General features: G+C 42.1%; 1 protein-coding gene across 2 annotated transcripts; it reads right to left on the bottom strand.

The window, feature by feature from the left end:
* Positions 1 to 2,165: 2,165 nt before the first annotated feature.
* On the bottom strand, positions 2,166 to 16,174 carry LOC106564052 (gastrula zinc finger protein XlCGF17.1-like). 2 transcript variants are annotated; one of them, XM_014130031.2, is made up of 2 exons: positions 15,689 to 16,174; positions 2,166 to 3,832 (listed from the first exon to the last, which is right to left on the bottom strand). In XM_014130031.2, exons 1-2 carry the CDS (start codon positions 15,840 to 15,842, stop codon positions 3,138 to 3,140), a joined length of 849 nt encoding a protein of 282 aa, XP_013985506.1. In that variant the 5' UTR covers positions 15,843 to 16,174; the 3' UTR covers positions 2,166 to 3,137. The 2 variants fall into 2 exon arrangements, with proteins under 2 accessions (XP_013985506.1, XP_013985505.1); XM_014130030.2 differs by having other exon boundaries at positions 2,166 to 3,835; positions 15,689 to 16,173.
* Between the last annotated feature and the right edge of the window lie 4,238 nt (positions 16,175 to 20,412).

The following is a 20,412-nucleotide window of genomic DNA, read 5'->3' as shown; positions in this document are numbered from 1 at the left end:
CAAGGAGTACCAGTACCGGGTCAACGTGCTGAGGTACCAGGTAGTAACGAGGCTATATACAAGGAGTACCGGGTCAATGTGCTGAGGTACCAGGTAGTAACGAGGCTATATACAAGGAGTACCAGTACTGGGTCAATGTGCTGAGGTACCAGGTAGTAACGAGGCTATATACAAGGAGTACCAGTACCGGGTCAATGTGCTGAGGTACCAGGTAGTAACGAGGCTATATACAAGGAGTACTGGTACCGGGTCAATGTGCTGAGGTACCAGGTAGTTGAGGTGATTGAAGTAATATGTACAGTAATAGTCAAAAGTTTGGACACACATCATTCAAGGGTTTTTCTTTATTTTGTACTATTTTCTACATTGTAGAATAATTGTGAAGACATCAAAACTATGAAATAACACATATGGAATCATCTAGTAACCAAAAGTGTTAAACAAATCAAAATATATTTGAGATTTTTCCAAGTAGCCACCCTTTGTCTTGATGACAGCTTTGCAAACTCTTTGCATTCTCTCAACCAGCTTCACCTGGAATGCTTTTTCACCTGGAATACTTTTTCAAATTCCAGGTGAATATTTTATGTATTCACTGTATTTTTTTTAGATAAAAATGTTGCATTAATCAACAAGGTGTAATAATACTAATGTAAACATTCATGTGGTGGTGAATGTTTTTCATGTCAACATCTTATCAATGTCATCAGAACAACATCATCACATTTTTATACTCCTTTAACTTGAAGACTAGTACAGGAATTAACTCAATGACAATTCAAGAGGTTTCAAAGTTAGAATCCAAGGTCCCATGGGGCTCAGTTGGTAGATCGTGGTGCTTGCAACGCCCGGGTTATGGGTTTCCCACGGGGGACCAGTACAAAAATGTATGCACTCAGTACTGTAAGTGGATCTGGATACCGCCCCACTAGATCCACAGACGATGCAATCGCCATCACACTGCCTTATCCCATCTGCACAAGAGGAATACCTATGTCAGAATGCTGTTCATTGACTATAGCTCAGCATTCAACACCATAGTACCCTCCAAGCTCATCACTAAACTCGAGGCCCTGGGTCTGAACCCTCGCCCTGTGCAACTGGTCCTGGACTTCCTGACAGGCCGCCCCCCAGGTGGTGAAGGTAGGAAACAACACCTCCACCGCTGACCCTCAACACAGGGGCCCCACAAGGGTGTGTGCTCAGCCACCTCCTGTACTCCCTGTTCACCCATGACTGCGTGGCCATGCACGCCTCTAACTCAAATCATCAAGTTTGCAGACGACACAACAGTAGTAGGCCTGATTACCAACAATGACAAGACAGCCTTCAGGGAGGAAGTGAGGGCCCTGGCAGAGTAGTGCCAGGAAAATAACCTCTTCCTCAACGTCAACAAAACACAGTGTGGTGAAGGCATAGCAGCGCCTCTTCAACCTCAGGAGGCTGAAGAAATTCGGCTTGACCCTAAGACTCTCAAACTTTTACAGATGTACAATTGAGAGCATCCTGTCGGGCTGTAGCACCGCCTGGTACAGCAACTGCACCGCCCTTCAATCGCAGAGCTCTCTAGAGGGTGTTATGGTTTACCCAACGCATCACAGGGGGCACACTGCCTGCCCTCCAGGACACCTACAGCACTTGATGTCACAGGAAGGCCAAAAAGATCATCAAGGCCATCAACCACCCGGACCACGGCCTGTTCACCCCGCTATCATCCAGAATGTCGATGTCAGTACAGATGCATTAAAGCTGGGACCGAGAGACTGAAAACCAGCTTCTAGCTCAAGGCCATCAGACTGTTAAATAGCCATCACTAGTCAGCTACTCAACCCTCACCTTAGAGGCTGCTGCCCTATGTACATAGAGATGGAATCACTGGCCACTTTAATGTTTACATACTGCTTTACTCATCTCATATGTATATACTGTATTCTACTGTATTTAGTCAATGCCACTGACATTGCTCGTCCTAATATTTATATATTCCATTCTTTTAGATATGTGTATTGATGTGAATTGTTAGATACTACTGCACTGTTGGAGCTAGGAACACACGCATTTTGCTACACCTGCAATAACATCTGCTGAATATGTGTATGTGACCAATAAAATGTGATTTGATAAGAAGCGTCTGCTGAATGACAAACATGTGAAATGGAAAAATGTAATTAATGCACGTTACATTTTATTTTATTGAATTTGAAAAATCATACAATCTACCTGCAGTGAAGCTGCTCAATATTTACATTGCATTCAGTCATCTAGCAGCCATTCCCATCCAAAGCGACCCACAATAGTAACTAGGGTCAAGCGCCACGCCAAGGGGAAAATCGACAGATCTCACACACAGTCGAATCGGGGACCCAAACCAGCGACCACTCGGGCCACCGGCCCACGCTCCCAAACGCCAGGCCACCAACCATCCAAGACCCAGACACAGTCCTCCCCCGAAAAACCTCTGTCAACATCCTGGTACTCAAATAAAACTGGTATACTTAGCTATTTATGCTATTTTTGTTTCTCCACCAATTTTGATCCTGATCTAATCATTTACACTTTGCAATATCCAAATCATGCATCCAATCAAATTTCTTTAGTAATATCCAAATCCAAGAGGTTTCAAGGATAGAATCTAGAAATGCACATTCTATTAATCTATATAATAATTTATTTTTAAATACCAATATTCAAATCTATACTTCATAATCAAAATACAGATTTAAAAATATATATTTTGATTTGAGATATGATCATGTCTTAAAGAAAAACAAAAGTAACCCTGTTTTTGAGTAAGCTTTCATATACATTGATTTGATGTGGCATAAACCAAATCACAATTTCTTAAGTCAAAAATATAAGTCAGAACACAGCGCCTGTATTCTCTCATGTGATTTCAGGTCCTCTGACAGGGAAAATGTATTTCCACAATGAGAAGATTGGAAAGGCTTCTCTCCATAGTGTCTTCTTTCATGCACTTTCAGGTTCCCTGCATTTCTAAAACTCTTTCCACACTGAGAGCAGTGGAAAGGCATCTCTCCTGTGTGTGTCATCTCATGCATTTAAGTTCCCTAACTAGGTAAAACTTTTCCACAGAGTGTGTCCACTCATGTGATTTCAGGTAGCCTAGCTGGGTAAATCTATTTCCAGTCTGAGCAGTGGTAGGGCTTCTCCCCTGTGTGTGTTCTCTCATGCGTTTTCAGATTCCCTAACCAAGTAAAACTCTCCGCACTGGGAGCAGTAGAAAGGCTTCTCTCCTTCTCATATGTGTGTGTCATTTCATGTGTTTTCAAGGCCCCTAACTGGGTAAAACTTTTTCCACACTGGGAGCAGCGGAAAGTCTTCCCTCCTGTGTGTGTCATCTCATGCATTTTCAGGTTCCATGAATGGGTAAAACTTTTGCCACACAAGGAGCATTGGAATGGTTGTTCTCCTGGGTGTATTCTCTCATGATCTTTCAGATGCGCTAACTGAATAAATCTCTTTCCACATTGGGCGCATTGGAAAGTCCTCTCTACTAAGTGTGTTCTCTCATGTTTTTTCAGGTCCCCAGATGAGAAAAATGTATTTCCACACTGGGAGCATTGATATGGCTTCTTTCCAGTGTGTGTTCGTTCATGCAGTTTTAGATTGCCTGAGTGTCCAAAAGCCTTTCCACACTGGGAGCATAGATATGGCTTTTCTCCAGTGTGTGTTCTTTCATGCACTTTTAGATGCCCTGAGAGTCTAAAACCCTTTCCACACTGGGAGCAGTGGTGTGGTCTTGCTGGTTTGGTCTTCTGTGGGTCAGGTTCCCCTGAATGACTTTTCCCGCTGTGAGAGTCTGGTCTTTCACCTGCTGAAGACAAACAGAATATTTGGTTAAACAGAGAGACCTGAAAGAAACCTCTACATCAGTGGTTCCCAAACGTTTTATAGTCCCGTATCCCTTCAAACATTCAACCTCCAGCTGCGTACCCCCTCTAGCACCAGGGTCAGTGCACTCTCAAATGTTTTTCAAACTCTCAAATCATTGTAAGCCTGCCACACACACTATGCAATACATTTATTTAACATAAGAATGAGTTTGTCGCTTCCTACGAGCCGGGTTGCGACAAAGAGCTGTTATAGTACCAGGGCACAAATAATAATAATCAATAATTTTGCTCTTTATTTAACCATCTCACATATAAAACTTTATTTGTTAATCGAAAATTGTGAGTAAGTCACCACAGATTAATGAGAAGGGTGTGCTTGAAAGGATGCGCATAACTCTGCAATGGTTGGTTGTATTGGAGAGAGTCACAGTCTTAAAATCATTTTCCACACAAAGTCTGTGCCAGTATTTAGTTGTCATGCTAGTGAGGGCTGAGAATCCACTCTCACATAGGTACGTGTTTCCAAAGGGCATCAGTGTCTTAACAGCTCGATTTGCCAAGGCAGGATACTCTGAGCACAGCCCAATCCAGAAATATGGCAGTGGCTTCTGATTCAATTCAATTTTCACAGAACCGCTTGTTGCAATTTCAATGAGGCTCTCTCGTTCAGTGGACTGGAGGCAGGGCATGAAAGGGATAACGAATCCAGTTGTTTGTGTTATCCGTTTCAGGAAAGTACCTGCGTAATTGCGCACCCAACTCACCTCAGGTGCTTCGCTATAGCACATTCGACATTGTCTGTAAGCTTGAGTTAATTTGCACATAAAAAAAGAATTCATACAATAATGGAAAGACCAGTATGTTGTCCTTGTTAACGCAGACAGAGAAGAGCTCCAACTTCTTAATCATTGCCTCAATTTTGTCCCGCACAATTGAATATAGTTGCGGAGAGTCCCTGTAATCCTAGATTCAGATCATTCCAGTGAGAAAAAACATCACTCAGATAGGCCAGTCGTGTGAGAAACTCGTCATCGTGCAAGCAGTCAGACAAGTGAAAATGATGGTCAGTAAAGAACTTTAAGCTCGTCCCCCAATGTAAAGAAAAAAAAAAAAGTCAATATTTTGCCCATTGATAACCAGCACACTGGTGTCGTGTCTTCAGCTATGCCGGATTAAGTGATATGACATGCTATTCTAAAAAATCCTTTCTCTGTAAGTAATATTACCTGATTGAGCTAATCATGTAAATGTAATTAACTAGAAAGTCGGGGCACCATGGAAGAACGTTTATAGAGCTGTTATCTTCCGAATAAACTCTTAAAGACCTAGTAATCTTTTACATCAATAGCAGTCCACATTAATCGTCACCTTATTTTCAGTCTCATATGGTTATCTTCACGAACCCTGGCTAACAAGTTGAATCAGCAATACAAAATTGGGTTTAATTATTTATTTACCAAATACCTAAACTAATCACACAGAATTACATATACACAGAATACAAATTATGTCATACAGAAAACGTCCCTGGTGGACGGAACCTGTATGAGGCTTTGTTACACAAAGAGAGGGGGTTGGGCTTGAATGAAAGAGCGGGAAGACTGAGGAACAAAGGGAGAAGCTGTGCTATCGTAAATACAGAATCTTATGCATTCTAAATGACCGCCCATTTGGAAAAGGAAAATGCAATAAATATTTACTCTGAGCTGCGCTTCGGTAGGTTGGTCGTAGATGCTGGTCCATGTTGGCCAACAGAGATCTTCCTGTCCTCGGAAGAATGTCACTGGTGGTAAATTGGATACGTTGTAGTATCTTTGTTGTGTGTTAGACTGGATACGTCGTCCGTCCTTTCCTAGCCCACGTTTACAGTGGCCGCTGCTAACTCAACGGCTAGGAAGTATTACTTCTGTAGTGAATAAGAGTTCAAGGTTCATACCATTCGCAACCAAAGCTCACGCTGAGGTTGGCTTAGTTCTGTACTTAAAATGTTAGTCCTTTTAAAGCAGAGGCTGCAGACCTCACGGACCCGGAACAGGCTGGTTACCTTTTCGTCAAAGGCTTATATAGTGGAGAGGGAGAAGGGTGTGTTTCATCGTTTATAACCCATGTCTCTTCACAGGGATGGGTCAATGATTAAGCAGGGCACTTTCCTTATGAAAACCCAATTCTCTCATTTGGAAGCTAAAATTACATTTAATCTTCTAACAAACAGTTTCAATATCAAACATTTAAATTGCATAACAATTCCATGTTACTCTGATAACTAGAGGGTGTATACTTTCCCAGGTACAGTTTATGTCGTCCTGTCATCAGTCATAATGTCTCAGATGACAACCGAGCTGACATCCATACTCATTAAGTTCCAACGCATATTTCCAACTGGTTCTATTACCGAAATATGGTTCCTTTCCCCCCACTTGTTTGATGTTCCCAGACTCTCTATATTTAACAAACGCTATTCAAAAGTCCTTTAGTAGGGTCAGAGAGAGAGGGGAAGGGAGAAAGGTATTTATGGGGGGTCATAAACCTTACCCACAGGCCAACGTCATGACACTGGGTATGTTGTAAAAGCGTTACATGGTCGCTGCCCATATCATTGCATAACGCATAGCCTTGTTTTTCAAACTGGCATGTTTTGTTTCTAAATGTCTGTGCAAGAGAGAAGGTTTCATCGAGTTGTGAGATGGTACTTTTGCACATAACACTGTGACTGAGGAAAGGCACTAATCCCAATATAAGTGAACCCCAAATCAATGTAGTTATTATATTTGCGCCTCTTCGATGGTCCAACATCCCTTTCTGTTGTTCCGTGCTTTCCCGGGTAAGGGGGCAGTAGCTCTTCGGCTGCATCAGATTCACAACTGTCAGTGTCCATGCTAGCTGGGCTAACAACACATGTAGAATTACTGATGATAGCATTGGATGTGCTCGTGGAAGCAGAACAACTTGTGTCGTCGACAGGTGCAGGTGTTGTACTGCTGGTAGTAGCAGTACTACCAGTAGAGCTGGTATGTGTCTCTGCACGAGGGCCTTACTTTTTTTAACCATTTCTCAATTTTTTTAAAAACGGAATGAGCAGCAGCTACGTTTGGCTACCTACGGACTGTTAGTTGAATTCCCGCAAGAGAGTAATGGTTAATATGATTGGATGTTAATTATTTGACTGGGCTACCTGTATTTGACATTGTGTTGTTATTTCGCTGAACACTAGATGGTTTAATTTTATTTTTGGTAATGAAACGAGACTACTAAGGTGATAAAAAAAACTCACCGAAATCTATAGCCCCGTTGGAAAAATGTGAAGACCATACATACATACATACATACATACATACATACATACATACATACATACATACATACAATGTGAATCACATTTTTATTTGGCATACCCCTGGGGGGAATAACTGCTCTACATGACAAAACTGTATTTCTACAAGGTTTAATCTAGACTAGATCCCTCAATAAAATGATTCATCTTCAAGACCCTGGTGCTTGGTTATGGAGCATTAAGGGGAACTGCTCCTCCCCTTCCTCCAGGCTATGATGGATGCAAGAAATTAGCTGAACAACTTGTATATTTAAGAGTTTTACTGAACAACTTGTATATTTAAGAGTTGTATTAAACCTAGATGTGCACAGGGAGACCGCAGAGACTAAATGACTCTTCTACATGGTTGTAACACTGTGCCACCCTCCTGGAGGGAGGGCAGACCTAAATACTCTGGCCTTAACTGTTCCTTGTTTCATCCTTCCCTGGGTCAAAACATTAACCTCTTACATCTAGATGTTCCGCTAGCGGAACACCGCTCCAATATCCAATTATAGGGCGTGGCACGAATTACAAACTCCTCAAAAATCCCAAAACTTCAATTTTTCAAACATATGACTATTTTACACCATTTTAAAGACAAGACTCTCCTTTATCTAACCACATTGTCCGATTTCAAAAAGGCTTTACAACGAAAGTAAAACATTAGATTATGTCAGGAGAGTACCCAGCCAGAAATAATCAGACACCCATTTTTCAAGCTAGCATATAATGTCACAAAAACCAAAACCACAGCTTAATGCAGCACTAACCTTTGATGATCTTCATCAGATGACACTCCTAGGACATTATGTTATACAATACATGCATGTTTTGTTCAATCAAGTTCATATTTATATCAAAAAACAGCTTTTTACATTAGCATGTGACGTTCAGAACTAGCATACCCACCGAACACTTCCGGTGAATTTACTAAATTACTCACGATAAACGTTCACAAAAAACAAATTATTTTAAGAATTATAGATACAGAACTCCTTTATGCAATCGCGGTGTCAGATTTTAAAATAGCTTTTCGGTGAAAGCACATTTTGCAATATTCTGAGTAGATAGCCGGCCATCATGGCTAGCTATTTTGACACCCACCAAGTTTGGCACTCACCAAACTCAGATTTACTAGAAGAAAAATTGGATTACCTTTGCTGTTCTTCATCAGAATGCACTCCCAGGACTTCTACTTCAACAAATGTTGGTTTGGTTCCAAATAATCCATAGTTATATCCAAATAGCTGCGTTTGTTCTTGCGTTCAAGACACTATCTGAAGGGTGACGCGCCGGCGCGCATCGTGACAAAAAAATTCAAAATATTCCATTACCGTACTTCGAAGCATGTCAAACGCTGTTTAAAATCAATTTTTATGCGATTTTTCTCGTAAAATAGCGATAATATTCCGACCGGGCGACGTTGTTTTCGTTCAAAGACAAATGTAAAATGGACTCTTCACGTGCACACGCGCACCCGTTTCATTGATCTCAGATCGACCACTATCCAAATGCGCTACTGTTTTTCAGCCAGGGACTGCAGAGTCATCATTCCACTTTCTGGCGCCTTCTGAGAGCCTATGGGAGTCTTAGAAAATATCACATTACAGCAGAGATCCTCTGTTTTCGATAAAGAGGCTATAGAAGGCCAAGAAATGGTCAGAGAGGGCGCTTCCTGTTTAGAATCTTCTCAGGTTTTGGTCTGCCATATGAGTTCTGTTATACTCACAGACACCATTCAAACAGTTTTAGAAACTTTAGGGTGTTTTCTATCCAAATCAAACAATTATATGCATATTCTAGTTTCTGGGCAGGAGTAATAACCAGATTAAATCGGGTACATTTTTTATCCGGCCGTGAAAATACTGAACAGGTTAAATCAAGGCTGACTTGGGGGTTGAATAGACTTTACATTTGAATCACTTCAGGACACCCATGGGTTGATGTACCAATCACTAAGACCTGCTTTATGGTGACCTCTGACCTTATAGAGGATACCTGGAGGCCAAATTCCAATAGGGGATTATACACTGCTCAAAAAAATAAAGGGAACACTTAAACAACACAATGTAACTCCAAGTCAATCACACTTCTGTGAAATCAAACTGTCCACTTAGGAAGCAACACTGATTGACAATAAATTTCAGATGCTGTTGTGCAAATGGAATAGACAACAGGTGGAAATTATAGGCAATAAGCAAGACACCCCCAATAAAGGAGTGGTTCAGCAGGTGGTGACCACAGACCACTTCTCAGTTCCTATGCTTCCTGGCTGATGTTTTGGTCACTTTTGAATGCTGGCGGTGCTTTCACTCTAGTGGTAGCATGAGACGGAGTCTACAACCCACACAAGTGGCTCAGGTAGTGCAGCTCATCCAGGATGGCACATCAATGCGAGCTGTGGCAAGAAGGTTTGCTGTGTCTGTCAGCGTAGTGTCCAGAGCATGGAGGCGCTACCAGGAGACAGGCCAGTACATCAGGAGACGTGGAGGAGGCCATAGGAGGGCAACAACCCAGCAGCAGGACCGCTACCTCCGCCTTTGTGCAAGGAGGAGCAGGAGCACCGCAGGACCTCCAGCAGGCCACAAATGTGCATGCGTCTGCTCAAACGGTCAGAAACAGACTCCATGAGGGTGGTATGAGGGCCCGACGTCCACAGGTGGGGGTTGTTCTTACAACCCAACACCGTGCAGGACGTTTGGCATTTGCCAGAGAACACCAAGATTGGCAAATTCCCCACTGGCGCCCTGTGCTCTTCACAGATGAAAGCAGGTTCACACTGAGCACGTGACAGACGTGACAGAGTCTGGAGACGCCGTGGAGAACGTTCTGCTGCCTGCAACATCCTCCAGCATGACCGGTTTGGCAGTGGGTCAGTCATGGTGTGGGGTGGCATTTCTTTGGGGGGCCGCACAGCCCTCCATGTGCTCGCCAGAGGTAGCCTGACTGCCATTAGGTACCGAGATGAGATCCTCAGACCCCTTGTGAGACCATATGCTGGTGCGGTTGGCCCTGGGTTCCTCCTAATGCAAGACAATGCTAGACCTCATGTGGCTGGAGTGTGTCAGCAGTTCCTGCAAGAGGAAGGCATTGATGCTATGGACTGGCCCGCCCGTTCCCCAGACCTGAATCCAATTGAGCACATCTGGGACATCATGTCTCGCTCCATCCACCAACGCCACGTTGCACCACAGACTGTCCAGGAGTTGGCGGATGCTTTAGTCCAGGTCTGGGAGGAGATCCCTCAGGAGACCATCCGCCACGTCATCAGGAGCATGCCCAGGCGTTGTAGGGAGGTCATACAGGCAAGTGGAGGCCACACACACTACTGAGCCTCATTTTGACTTGTTTTAAGGACATTACATCAAAGTTGGATCAGCCTGTAGTGTGGTTTTCCACTTTAATTTTGAGTGTGACTCCAAATCCAGACCTCCATGGGTTGATAAATTGGATTTCCATTGATTATTTTTGTGTGATTTTGTTGTCAGCACATTCAACTATGTAAAGAAAAAAGTATTTAATAAGATTATTTCTTTTATTCAGATCTAGGATGGGTTGTTTAAGTGTTCCCTTTATTTTTTTGAGCAGTGTAATAAGAATAGTGTTCTTAACCCAACCAGAAAACTCTGTTCCGCCACCTCTGGTGTTTTGTCCCTCCCACCCCTACTGGAGGGCAGCTCCCGCTCAGCCCTGTCAAAGCTCTTTTCTGTCCTGGCACCCTATTGGTGGAACAATCTTCCCCCTAATGTCAGGACAGCAGAGTCCCTACCCATCTTCTGAAAACCAACCTTTTTAAAGAGTATTTTAAACATCTCCCCCCCACACACACACACTTGCAGTCTTAATATGAGCACTGACTTCGCTGATAACTACTTCATTGTGGTAGGTTGTTGTCTCACCTAGCTATGTAAGTCTCTCTGGATAAGAGCGTCTGCTAAATGACTGAAATGTAAATGTAGAACAGCAGAGTGCGTCATCACAGAGTGACTGTAGTGTTAAAATCATAATACCAAATGCTAACCTCTCCTGTTATTGTAATGGTGAGAGGTTAGTATGTCTTGGGGCTATGATATATAATGCTAACCTCTCCTGTTATTGTAATGGTGAGTTTAGCATGTCTTGGGGGTATGATATATATATATATATAATACTAACCTCTCCTGTTATTGTAATGGTGAGAGGTTAGCATGTCTTGGGGCTATGACATATAATGCTAACCTCTCCTGTTCTTGTAATGGTGAGATGTTAGCATGTCTTGGGGGTATGATATTTAAGTGATAATACCAGAGTAGCCGGTGTTTGGAGGATATATTTTAGGTGTTCTGCCTCGGGCCACCCAACTGTGCCAATATATCCTCCAGACACTGGCTTCCAAGACGTTATCACTTCCTAACGACGGGTTAGCAACATATTCAAATAATGACTGACATATATTCCTTAAAAATGTTATTTTAAAGAATGTATTATTTCATACAATTTCATCCTTCCATGAGCTATTATAGTCCCGACACAAATCTAGGGTTGCTACCCATGGCAGTTCGGTTACTAGAGATGCGCCCCAATCGTGAAATCTTTTTGTTCTCCATCTATGGACACAACCCAGTCGTTCATTTTGAAAAGGTCCTGTTGCCATGCTGGCTGGCAACCCTCTTATCCCCTTGTTTGCTAGCTAGCCATCTACAGCTAACACTGTCACATCAAACAATGTATCCAGAATAACAGAAAAGTAGCCGTATTTGCCTTTAAGCTGTTTGAACAAAAATATAAAAAATGCAACATAATCCATCCACCTGACAGGTGTGGCATATCAAGAAGCTGATTAAACAGCATGACCATTACACAGGTGAGCCTTGTGCTGGGGACAATAAAAGGTCACTAAAATGTGCAGATGTATCACAACAATGCCACAGATGTTTCAAGTTGAGGGAGCATGCAATTGGCATGATGACTGCAGAACAGCCCATAACAGCTTTTAGAGAATTAAATGTTCATTTCTCTACAATAAGCCACCTCCAGCGTCATTTTAGAAAATGTGGCATTGTGTCCAACCGGCCCCACAGCCGCAGACCATGTGTAACCAAGCCAGCCCAGGATCTCCACATCCAGCTTCATCACCAGCGTGATTGTCTGAGGCCAGCCACCCGGACAGCTGTTGAAACTGTGGTTTTGTACAACCGAACAATTACGGAAACAGTCGCAGAGAAGCTCATCTGTGTGTGCATCGTCCTCACCATGGTCTTGACCTGACTGTAGTTCGGTGTTGTAACAGACTTCAGTGGGCAAATGCTCACCTTTGAAGGCCACTGGCACTCTGGGGAAGTGTGCTCAATGTTTGAATCCTGGTTTCAACTGTACCAGGCAGATGGCAGAAAGTGTGTATGGCATCGTGTGAGCGAGCGGTTTGCTGATGTCAACGTTGTGGACAGAGTGCCCCATGGTGGCAGTGGGGTTATGATATGGGCAAGCATCAGATACACACAACGAACAATTGCATTTCATCAACGGCAATTTGAATGTACATCGTCATGCCATTCATCCGCCGCCATCACCTTATGTTTGAATATAATGCACATAACAATGTCGCAAGGATCTGGACACAGTTCTTGGAAGCTGAAAATGTCTGTTCTTCCATGGCCTGCATACTCCCATACATGTCACCCATTGAGCATGTTTGGGATGCTCTGGCTCGACGTGTACAACAGAGTGTTCCAGTTCCCGCCAATATCCAGAAACTTTGAAAAGGACTGGGGCAACATTTCACAGGCCACAATCAACAGCCTGATCATATGCGAAGGAGATGTGTCGTGCTGCATGAGGCAAATGGTGGTCACAACAGATACTGACTGGTTTTCTGATCCACGCCCCTACTTTAAAAAAATATTACAAATAAATGAAGGTGCACTACATGACCAAATGTATGTCGACACCAGCTTGTCGAATGTCTAATTCCAAACTCATGGCCATTAATATGGAGTTTTTTCCCCTTTGCTGCTATGTCATGTCAGGATATCTATTGAAATTATGCATTTGGGGAGAAATACAGATCCATAAATGATCAAGTAATAAATACCAAAATCATGGGCATTAATATGGAGTTGGTCCCCCTTTGCTGCTATTACAGCCTCCACTCTTCTGGGAAGGCTTTCTACTAGATGTTGGCACATTGCTGCGGGGACTTGCTTCTATTCTGCCACAAAAGCATTAGCGAGGTCGGGCACTGATGTTGGGCAATTAGACATGAAACCGATAGCTGGGAGGGCATACAGGCTGGGCTGAGACATGAAACCGATAGCTGGGAGGGCATACAGGCTGGGCTGAGACATGAAACCGATAGCTGGGAGGGCATACAGGCTGGGCTGAGACATGAAACCGATAGCTGGGAGGGCATACAGGCTGGGCTGAGACATGAAACCGATAGCTGGGAGGGCATACAGGCTGGGCTGAGACATGAAACCGATAGCTGGGAGGGCATACAGGCTGGGCTGAGACATGAAACCGATAGCTGGGAGGGCATACAGGCTGGGCTGAGACATGAAACCGATAGCTGGGAGGGCATACAGGCTGGGCTGAGACATGAAACCGATAGCTGGGAGGGCATACAGGCTGGGCTGAGACATGAAACCGATAGCTGGGAGGGCATACAGGCTGGGCTGAGACATGAAACCGATAGCTGGGAGGGCATACAGGCTGGGCTGAGACATGAAACCGATAGCTGGGAGGGCATACAGGCTATGCTGAGACATGAAACCGATAGCTGGGAGGGCATACAGGCTGGGCTGAGACATGAAACCGATAGCTGGGAGGGCATACAGGCTGGGCTGAGACATGAAACCGATAGCTGGGAGGGCATACAGGCTGGGCTGAGACATGAAACCGATAGCTGGGAGGGCATACAGGCTATGCTGAGACATGAAACCGATAGCTGGGAGGGCATACAGGCTATGCTGAGACATGAAACCGATAGCTGGGAGGGCATACAGGCTGGGCTGAGACATGAAACCAATAGCTGGGAGGGCATACAGGCTGGGCTGAGACATGAAACCGATAGCTGGGAGGGCATACAGGCTGGGCTGTGACATGAAACCAATAGCTGGGAGGGCATACAGGCTGTCGCAAATGTATTAACGCACAATTTGCCTAAATGAGTATAGGAAACACTTAAAAAAAAAAAAAAAGATCTGTCATTCTGCCCCTGAACAAGGCAGTTAACCCACTGTTCCTACATTCTTATTAGACACCGTGTTTTTCCAAAAATGCTTTTTATTTTAGGTGTGATGTCATTACGTGTTTAAAAAAATATAAATCGACAGGAGATAGTTCAATGGAAAACGCACCCTATAGCAGGCAACTAAATGTCTAGTGAGATTCGTCCACTGCGCCACCAGGATGGAGCTAGCATGCAACGTTCTATATTTTTATTATTTTAAAAGTCATTCAAAGCTGTTAATTTTCAGTCTACTCACACAGACCCCATTTCAAAGGAAACAAGCACTCATTAAGATCAGGTGTGGCCAACACACTTAACAAGATACAGGGTAGAGAATGTTTTGTTGACACTGAGAACGGAATGTATGTTTTTAAATAACATTTTAAGTATGTTCTTTGAACATTTGTTTTTTTTAAATGGACATTTTTCTTAATGTTCTGAGAAATTAACTTTATAATTCAGGGCATTCTGGAAGTATTTAGACCTTGACTTTTTCCATATTTTGTTATGTTACAGGCTTATTTTTTATATATATATATATATATATATATATATGTGTTTTTCCATCAATCAGGGGCGGCAGGTGTTTAGAGCGTTGTGCCAGTAACCGAAAGGTTGCTAGATGATAAGGTAAAAATCTGTACTTCTGCCCCTGAACAGTTAACCCACTCTTCCTAGGCCATCATTGTAAATAATAATTTGTTTTTAATAAAGGTTAAATATCCATAATGAAAGTGAAAATGGTTTTAGATTTTTATGCAAATTAAAAATTTTAAAAAATCATACAGAAATACCTTATTTACATAAGTATTCAGACCCTTTGCTTTGAGACTCAATTGAGCTCAGGTGCATCCTGTTTCCATTGATCATCCTTGATGTTTGTACAACTTGATTGGAGTCCTCGATTAGGCTGATATCTTGTTTAATGAGTTTTTGTAAACAAACACTATATAGTTGGAAAACCTGGTTAAAACTATAATTTATCTTATGGATGGTGAGTCATTGTATTCATAGCTTTTTTTTTATATAGAATTTGAGAGTGGTTACATACCGGTGAGTCCAGCCCCCATCCCTTAGCTGTTTACCAAAACAAGCTTTGGGCCAGTAACTGAAACGTCGCTGGTTCGAATCCCTGAGCCAACTAGGTGAAACATCTGTCGATGTGCCCTTGAGCAAGTCACGTAACCATAATTGCTCCTGTAAGTCGTTCTGGATAAGAGCGTCTGCTAAATGACACTTCTTTTTTAAGCGTCATGGCGGCCATTTTGTTGTTGTTTGACAAGGTTTTGCTACTGTTTTTAAAATAGTACTCACTGGTGTTAATCAGATCTCCAGTCTCGTTGCCTTTCACTGTGACATCCTCCTCTTCCTCTTCTTCTTTCACGACAACATTAAGCCACAGACCCTGTTTCTCGGTCCAGCAGACATCCTCTTCTTTAACAGGCGGGGAGTACCTTGGTGAGCTCATGGTCAGGGATTTTAGCTAGCTTGTTAGCATAAGCGACTAGCCTTGTGCTAACTTAACCAGTCAGCTAGCTGACTAACAACGTAAATACGGGGGGGGGGTGAAATGGTTAACTAGTAGATACGACAGACGTATGTTTAAAACACAATGACTAATATACACCGAAAACGTCTAAAGCGCTCCAATGTTTCGGCTATGTTGGCTAGCCAAGATACCTGAGATGGCTGATTAGCTGTTGTTGAAGAAGCGTCTCGTCCACTACATTTAATGCCACGTCACACTCTGGCAGCATCGCCTGTAAAACGCATATCGCCATCTGGCTCACTGGAGTGGGACGGGTAATGCAGTTTAAGGAAATATTTATTTAATTTTTCATGTTGGTCTTTTGACCAGTGGCATGTAATATTTTAACATTAGATATTTTTCAGAGCTGATCTGTTAGGTCCCCCCAAAATATCTGAAATGGTCTGCCTTTGTAAACAGCCTACTGCTCCTGCATGGTGTAACAATACATCATGTAGATGTATATAATGAACAGACTAGGTCTATACTGCTCCTACATGGTGTAACAATACATCATGTAGATGTATATAATGAACAGACTAGGTCTATACTGCTCCTACATGGTGTAACAATACATACAGCTCTGGAAAAAATTAAGAGGCCAGTGCAAAATTATCAGTTTCTCTGGTTTTACTATTTATAGGTATGTGTTTGGGTAAAATTTACATTTTTGTTTTATTCTATAAACTACTGACAACATTTCTCCCAAATTCCAAATAAAACTATTCTCATTTAGAGCATTTATTTGCAGAAAATGACAACTGGTCAAAATAACAAAAAAGATGCAGTGTTGTCAGACCTCGAGTAATGCAAAGAAAACAAGTTCATATAAATTTTTAAACAACACAATACTAATGTTTTAACTTAGGAAGAGTTTGGAAATCAATATTTGGTGGAATAACCCAGATTTTCAATGACATCTTACATGCGTCTTGGCATTCTCTCCACCAGTCTTTCACATTGATGTTGGGTGACTTTATGCCACTCCTGGTGCAAATATTCAAGCAGCTCGGCTTTGTTTGATGGCTTGTGACCATCCATCTTCCTGTAGATCACATTCCAGAGGTTTTCAATGTGGTTCAGGTCTGGAGATTGGGCTGGCCCTGACAGGGTCTTGATCTGGTAGTCCTCCATCCACACCTTGATTGTCCTGCGGGAAAAACCAATCCTCATAGTTGGGGAACATTGTCAGAGCAGAAGGAAGCAAGTTCTTCCAGGACAACCTTGTATGTGGCATGATTCATGCGTCCTTCACAAAGACAAATCTGCTCGATTCCAGCCTTGCTGAAGCACCCCCAGATCATCACCGATCCTCCACCAAATTTCACAGTGTGTGCGAGACCTGGAGAGGCCTATAAGCCAGTGTCTCGCACCCACTGTGAAATTTTGTGGAGGATCAGTGATGATCTGGGGGTGCTTCTGCAAGGCTATTGAAATTGAACTTCAGTTCATGAAAAAAAAACTACCGGGTTATGTGTTGTGAAGCTAGCCACAATAGTGGAATTTGCGGTTTGCTTTCAAGATAAGAGTTCAGAGTTCTTAGACTCCAACATCCCCATTGCATTGTTTTTCCTATGGAATAGTGTTCAATACACATAGTTGGTTGACTGGTACATTAAATGTGGCTCAATTCACAGTGGTTTGAGTCCCACAATAAGAGCTACGACACTAATGTTCTCTGGGTGTCACTGAGTAGACTGATACCCCATGTCATTGATCCACAATACATAGGTAAGGCTGTACAGTGAAATAAATATGCCCCAAATGCAATTCTAAAGTCTAATACATCCAGTGTGATTAAAACAGATTTGTCAAATTAACAAATTGTCTTTTGTTGACTTCACATAACAACATTCTAACCTCGTTTTAGCATGATCTATTAAATAATGACATAATTCCACTATTTGTATTCATTTGCATCACAGTCAATTACATACTTTTATTTTGAAGTCTAACCGCAAATTCCACTATTGTGTCTAATCCTTATTGTGGCTAGCTTCACACAGATGGGTCCGACCATTAATCAAATAAAAACTGTCTTATAAATTAGGGTTATTTTAGATGATGACACCTAGCTAGATAGTTAGCTAGTTAACTATAGCTACTGAAACAGATTGTCGTTTTGCTATGTATTTTATGGAACGCCGTTTGGGTCTTTGCGTGTCCAAAAAAATACACACCAAATAACACAATTTGACGCGCTAAATTAGCTTTTAAATTGACACGTCAAATAACACAGTTATATTATAGAATGTTGTGTGTTCTGAATTTGCACGTGCAAGCCAAGCGCCACCACTACCATCAGTAGCACTGTCAAAGCTTTACAAAAAATTCTGCAAACACCGGCCACCCACGATGTGTTTACAATACAGCGTTGGTAATAAAGCATTATCTGTTCACCGCAACTTCTGGGGTAGCTAGCTAGCTTTCGCTTGGTACCTAGCTAGCACCAATACAACCAGCCTGAAACAATGACCAGTAGAAACTGCAGTCATTTTAATTATTCTTAGCAATGATTTAGGAATCCTTGTAAGTATTAGCTAGGTAGCAACTTGTTGTTCGCCTATTGAAATTGAACTTCAGTTAAAACCTCTTCCAGCTACTTAAGGATAGGGGGCAGTATTGACAATTTCGGAAAAAAAGTGTGCCCATATTAAACTGCCTCCTACTCAAACTCAGAAGCTAGGATATGCATATTATTAGTAGATTTGGATAGAAAACACTGAAGTTTCTAAAACCGTTTGAATGGTGTCCGAGTATAACAGAACTCATATGGCAAGCAAAAACCTGAGAGAAATCCTACCAGGAAGTGGAAATCTGGATGCATGGGCTCTCTTCAAGTCGTTTCCTTTTGAATACACAGTGACGTAGTAATAATTGTGCACTTCCTACGGCTTCCATTAGATGTCAACAGTCTTTACAAAGTTGTTTGAAGCATCTACGATGAACAGACACCGAATGAGAAGGAGGGGAACTTGTTGAGGCAAGGAATGACATCACTTCTTGGCGCGCGTTCATGAGGGTGGATCCTCTGTTCCAAAACCTTTTTCAAGACACAGGAACCATCCGGTTGAAATATTACTGAATCTTCACGTTCTGAAGGCCCTAAAGATTGATGTTTTACAACGTTTGAACGAACGTAAATTCAACTTTTTTTTAAACTTTTCGTCGTGACATCGTCCGCGCGCTTCCTACATTTGGAGTAGCTTACTGAACGCGCGAACAACAAGGAGTTATTTGGACATAAATTATGGACTTTATCGAACAAAACAACATTTGCTGTGGACCTGGGATTCCTGGAAGTGCCTTCTGATGAAGATCATCAAAGGTAAGGGAATATTTCTAATGCAATTTATGATTTTAGATGACTCCAAGATGGCGGCTATCTGTATAGCCTAGTGTATTTTTATGAGCTCAGTACTCAGATTATTGCAGAGTGCTTTCCTCGTGAAGCTTTTTTGAAATCTTTCATAGCGTTTGCATAAAGGAGATGTTCATCTATAATTCTTTGAATGACAGTTTAATTTTGTATCAACGTTTATGACAAGTATTTTTGTCAATTGTGGCGCTGATTCACCGGCAGTATTTGAGGGAAAATATTTTCTGAACGTCACACGCTGATGTAAAATGCTGTTTTTATATATAAATATGAACTTTATCGAACAAAAAAAATGCATGAATTGTGTAACATGTTGTCCTAGGAGTGTCATCTGATGAAGATCGTCAAAGGTTAGTGCTGCATTTAGCTGTGTTTTGGGTATTTGTGATGCATGCTAGTTGCTTGGAAAATGTCTGTGTGGTTATTTTTGTCGATGTACTCTCCTAACATAATCTAATGTTTTGCTTTCGTTGTAAAGCCTTTTTGAAATCGGACAACGTGGTTCGATTTCAGGAGAAGTGTATCTATAAAATGGTGTAAAATAGTCCTATGTTTGAGAAATAGAAATTATTAGATTTGGTTTTGAAAAATGGCGCTCTGATTTTTTTCCACTGGCTGTTGATCCCGCTAACGGGATCGGAGCGGCAAGATTAATGAAAATAAATAGCTAGCCAGCTACTTAACCCTGTTGCCCAAAGCTAACGTTATAAGCAGCTGGCTAGTGAGGCTCGACCGGACCTGGACTGATACCCCTTGTCATTGATCCACAATCCATAGGTAAGGCTGTACAGTGAAATAAGAATGCCCCCAATGCAATTCTAAAGTCTAATACATCCAGTGTGATTTAAACACATTTTCGTCAAATTAACAAATTGTCTTTTGTTGATTTTATATAAACATCATTCTAACCTAATTTAGCATGATCTATTGAATTATGGCATAATTCCACTATTTGTATTCATTTGCATCACTGTCAATTACACACTTTTATTTTGAAGGCTAACCGCAAAGTCCACTATTGCGGCTAATCCTTATTGTGGCTAGCTTCACATAGATGGGTCCGACCATTAAACAAATAAAAACTGGCGTTCCACATCCCCAACACACACACAGAAAAACACAGAGCCAGAG

Source organism: Salmo salar, chromosome ssa12 (genome assembly GCF_905237065.1).
Source record: "Salmo salar chromosome ssa12, Ssal_v3.1, whole genome shotgun sequence".
In the NCBI taxonomy this organism is placed as follows: Eukaryota; Metazoa; Chordata; class Actinopteri; order Salmoniformes; family Salmonidae; genus Salmo; species Salmo salar.
This window is presented reverse-complemented; position numbering and strand designations above follow the sequence as displayed.

Bases quoted from the DNA above. Each gene is read 5' to 3' on its own strand.
- LOC106564052 (XM_014130030.2), bottom strand. From the start codon at position 15,842: ATGAGCTCACCAAGGTACTCCCCGCCTGTTAAAGAAGAGGATGTCTGC. The intron at 3,836-15,688 runs GTGAGTACTATT...GTTTGTCTTCAG, and splicing joins TGGAGATCTGATTAACACCA to CAGGTGAAAGACCAGACTCT.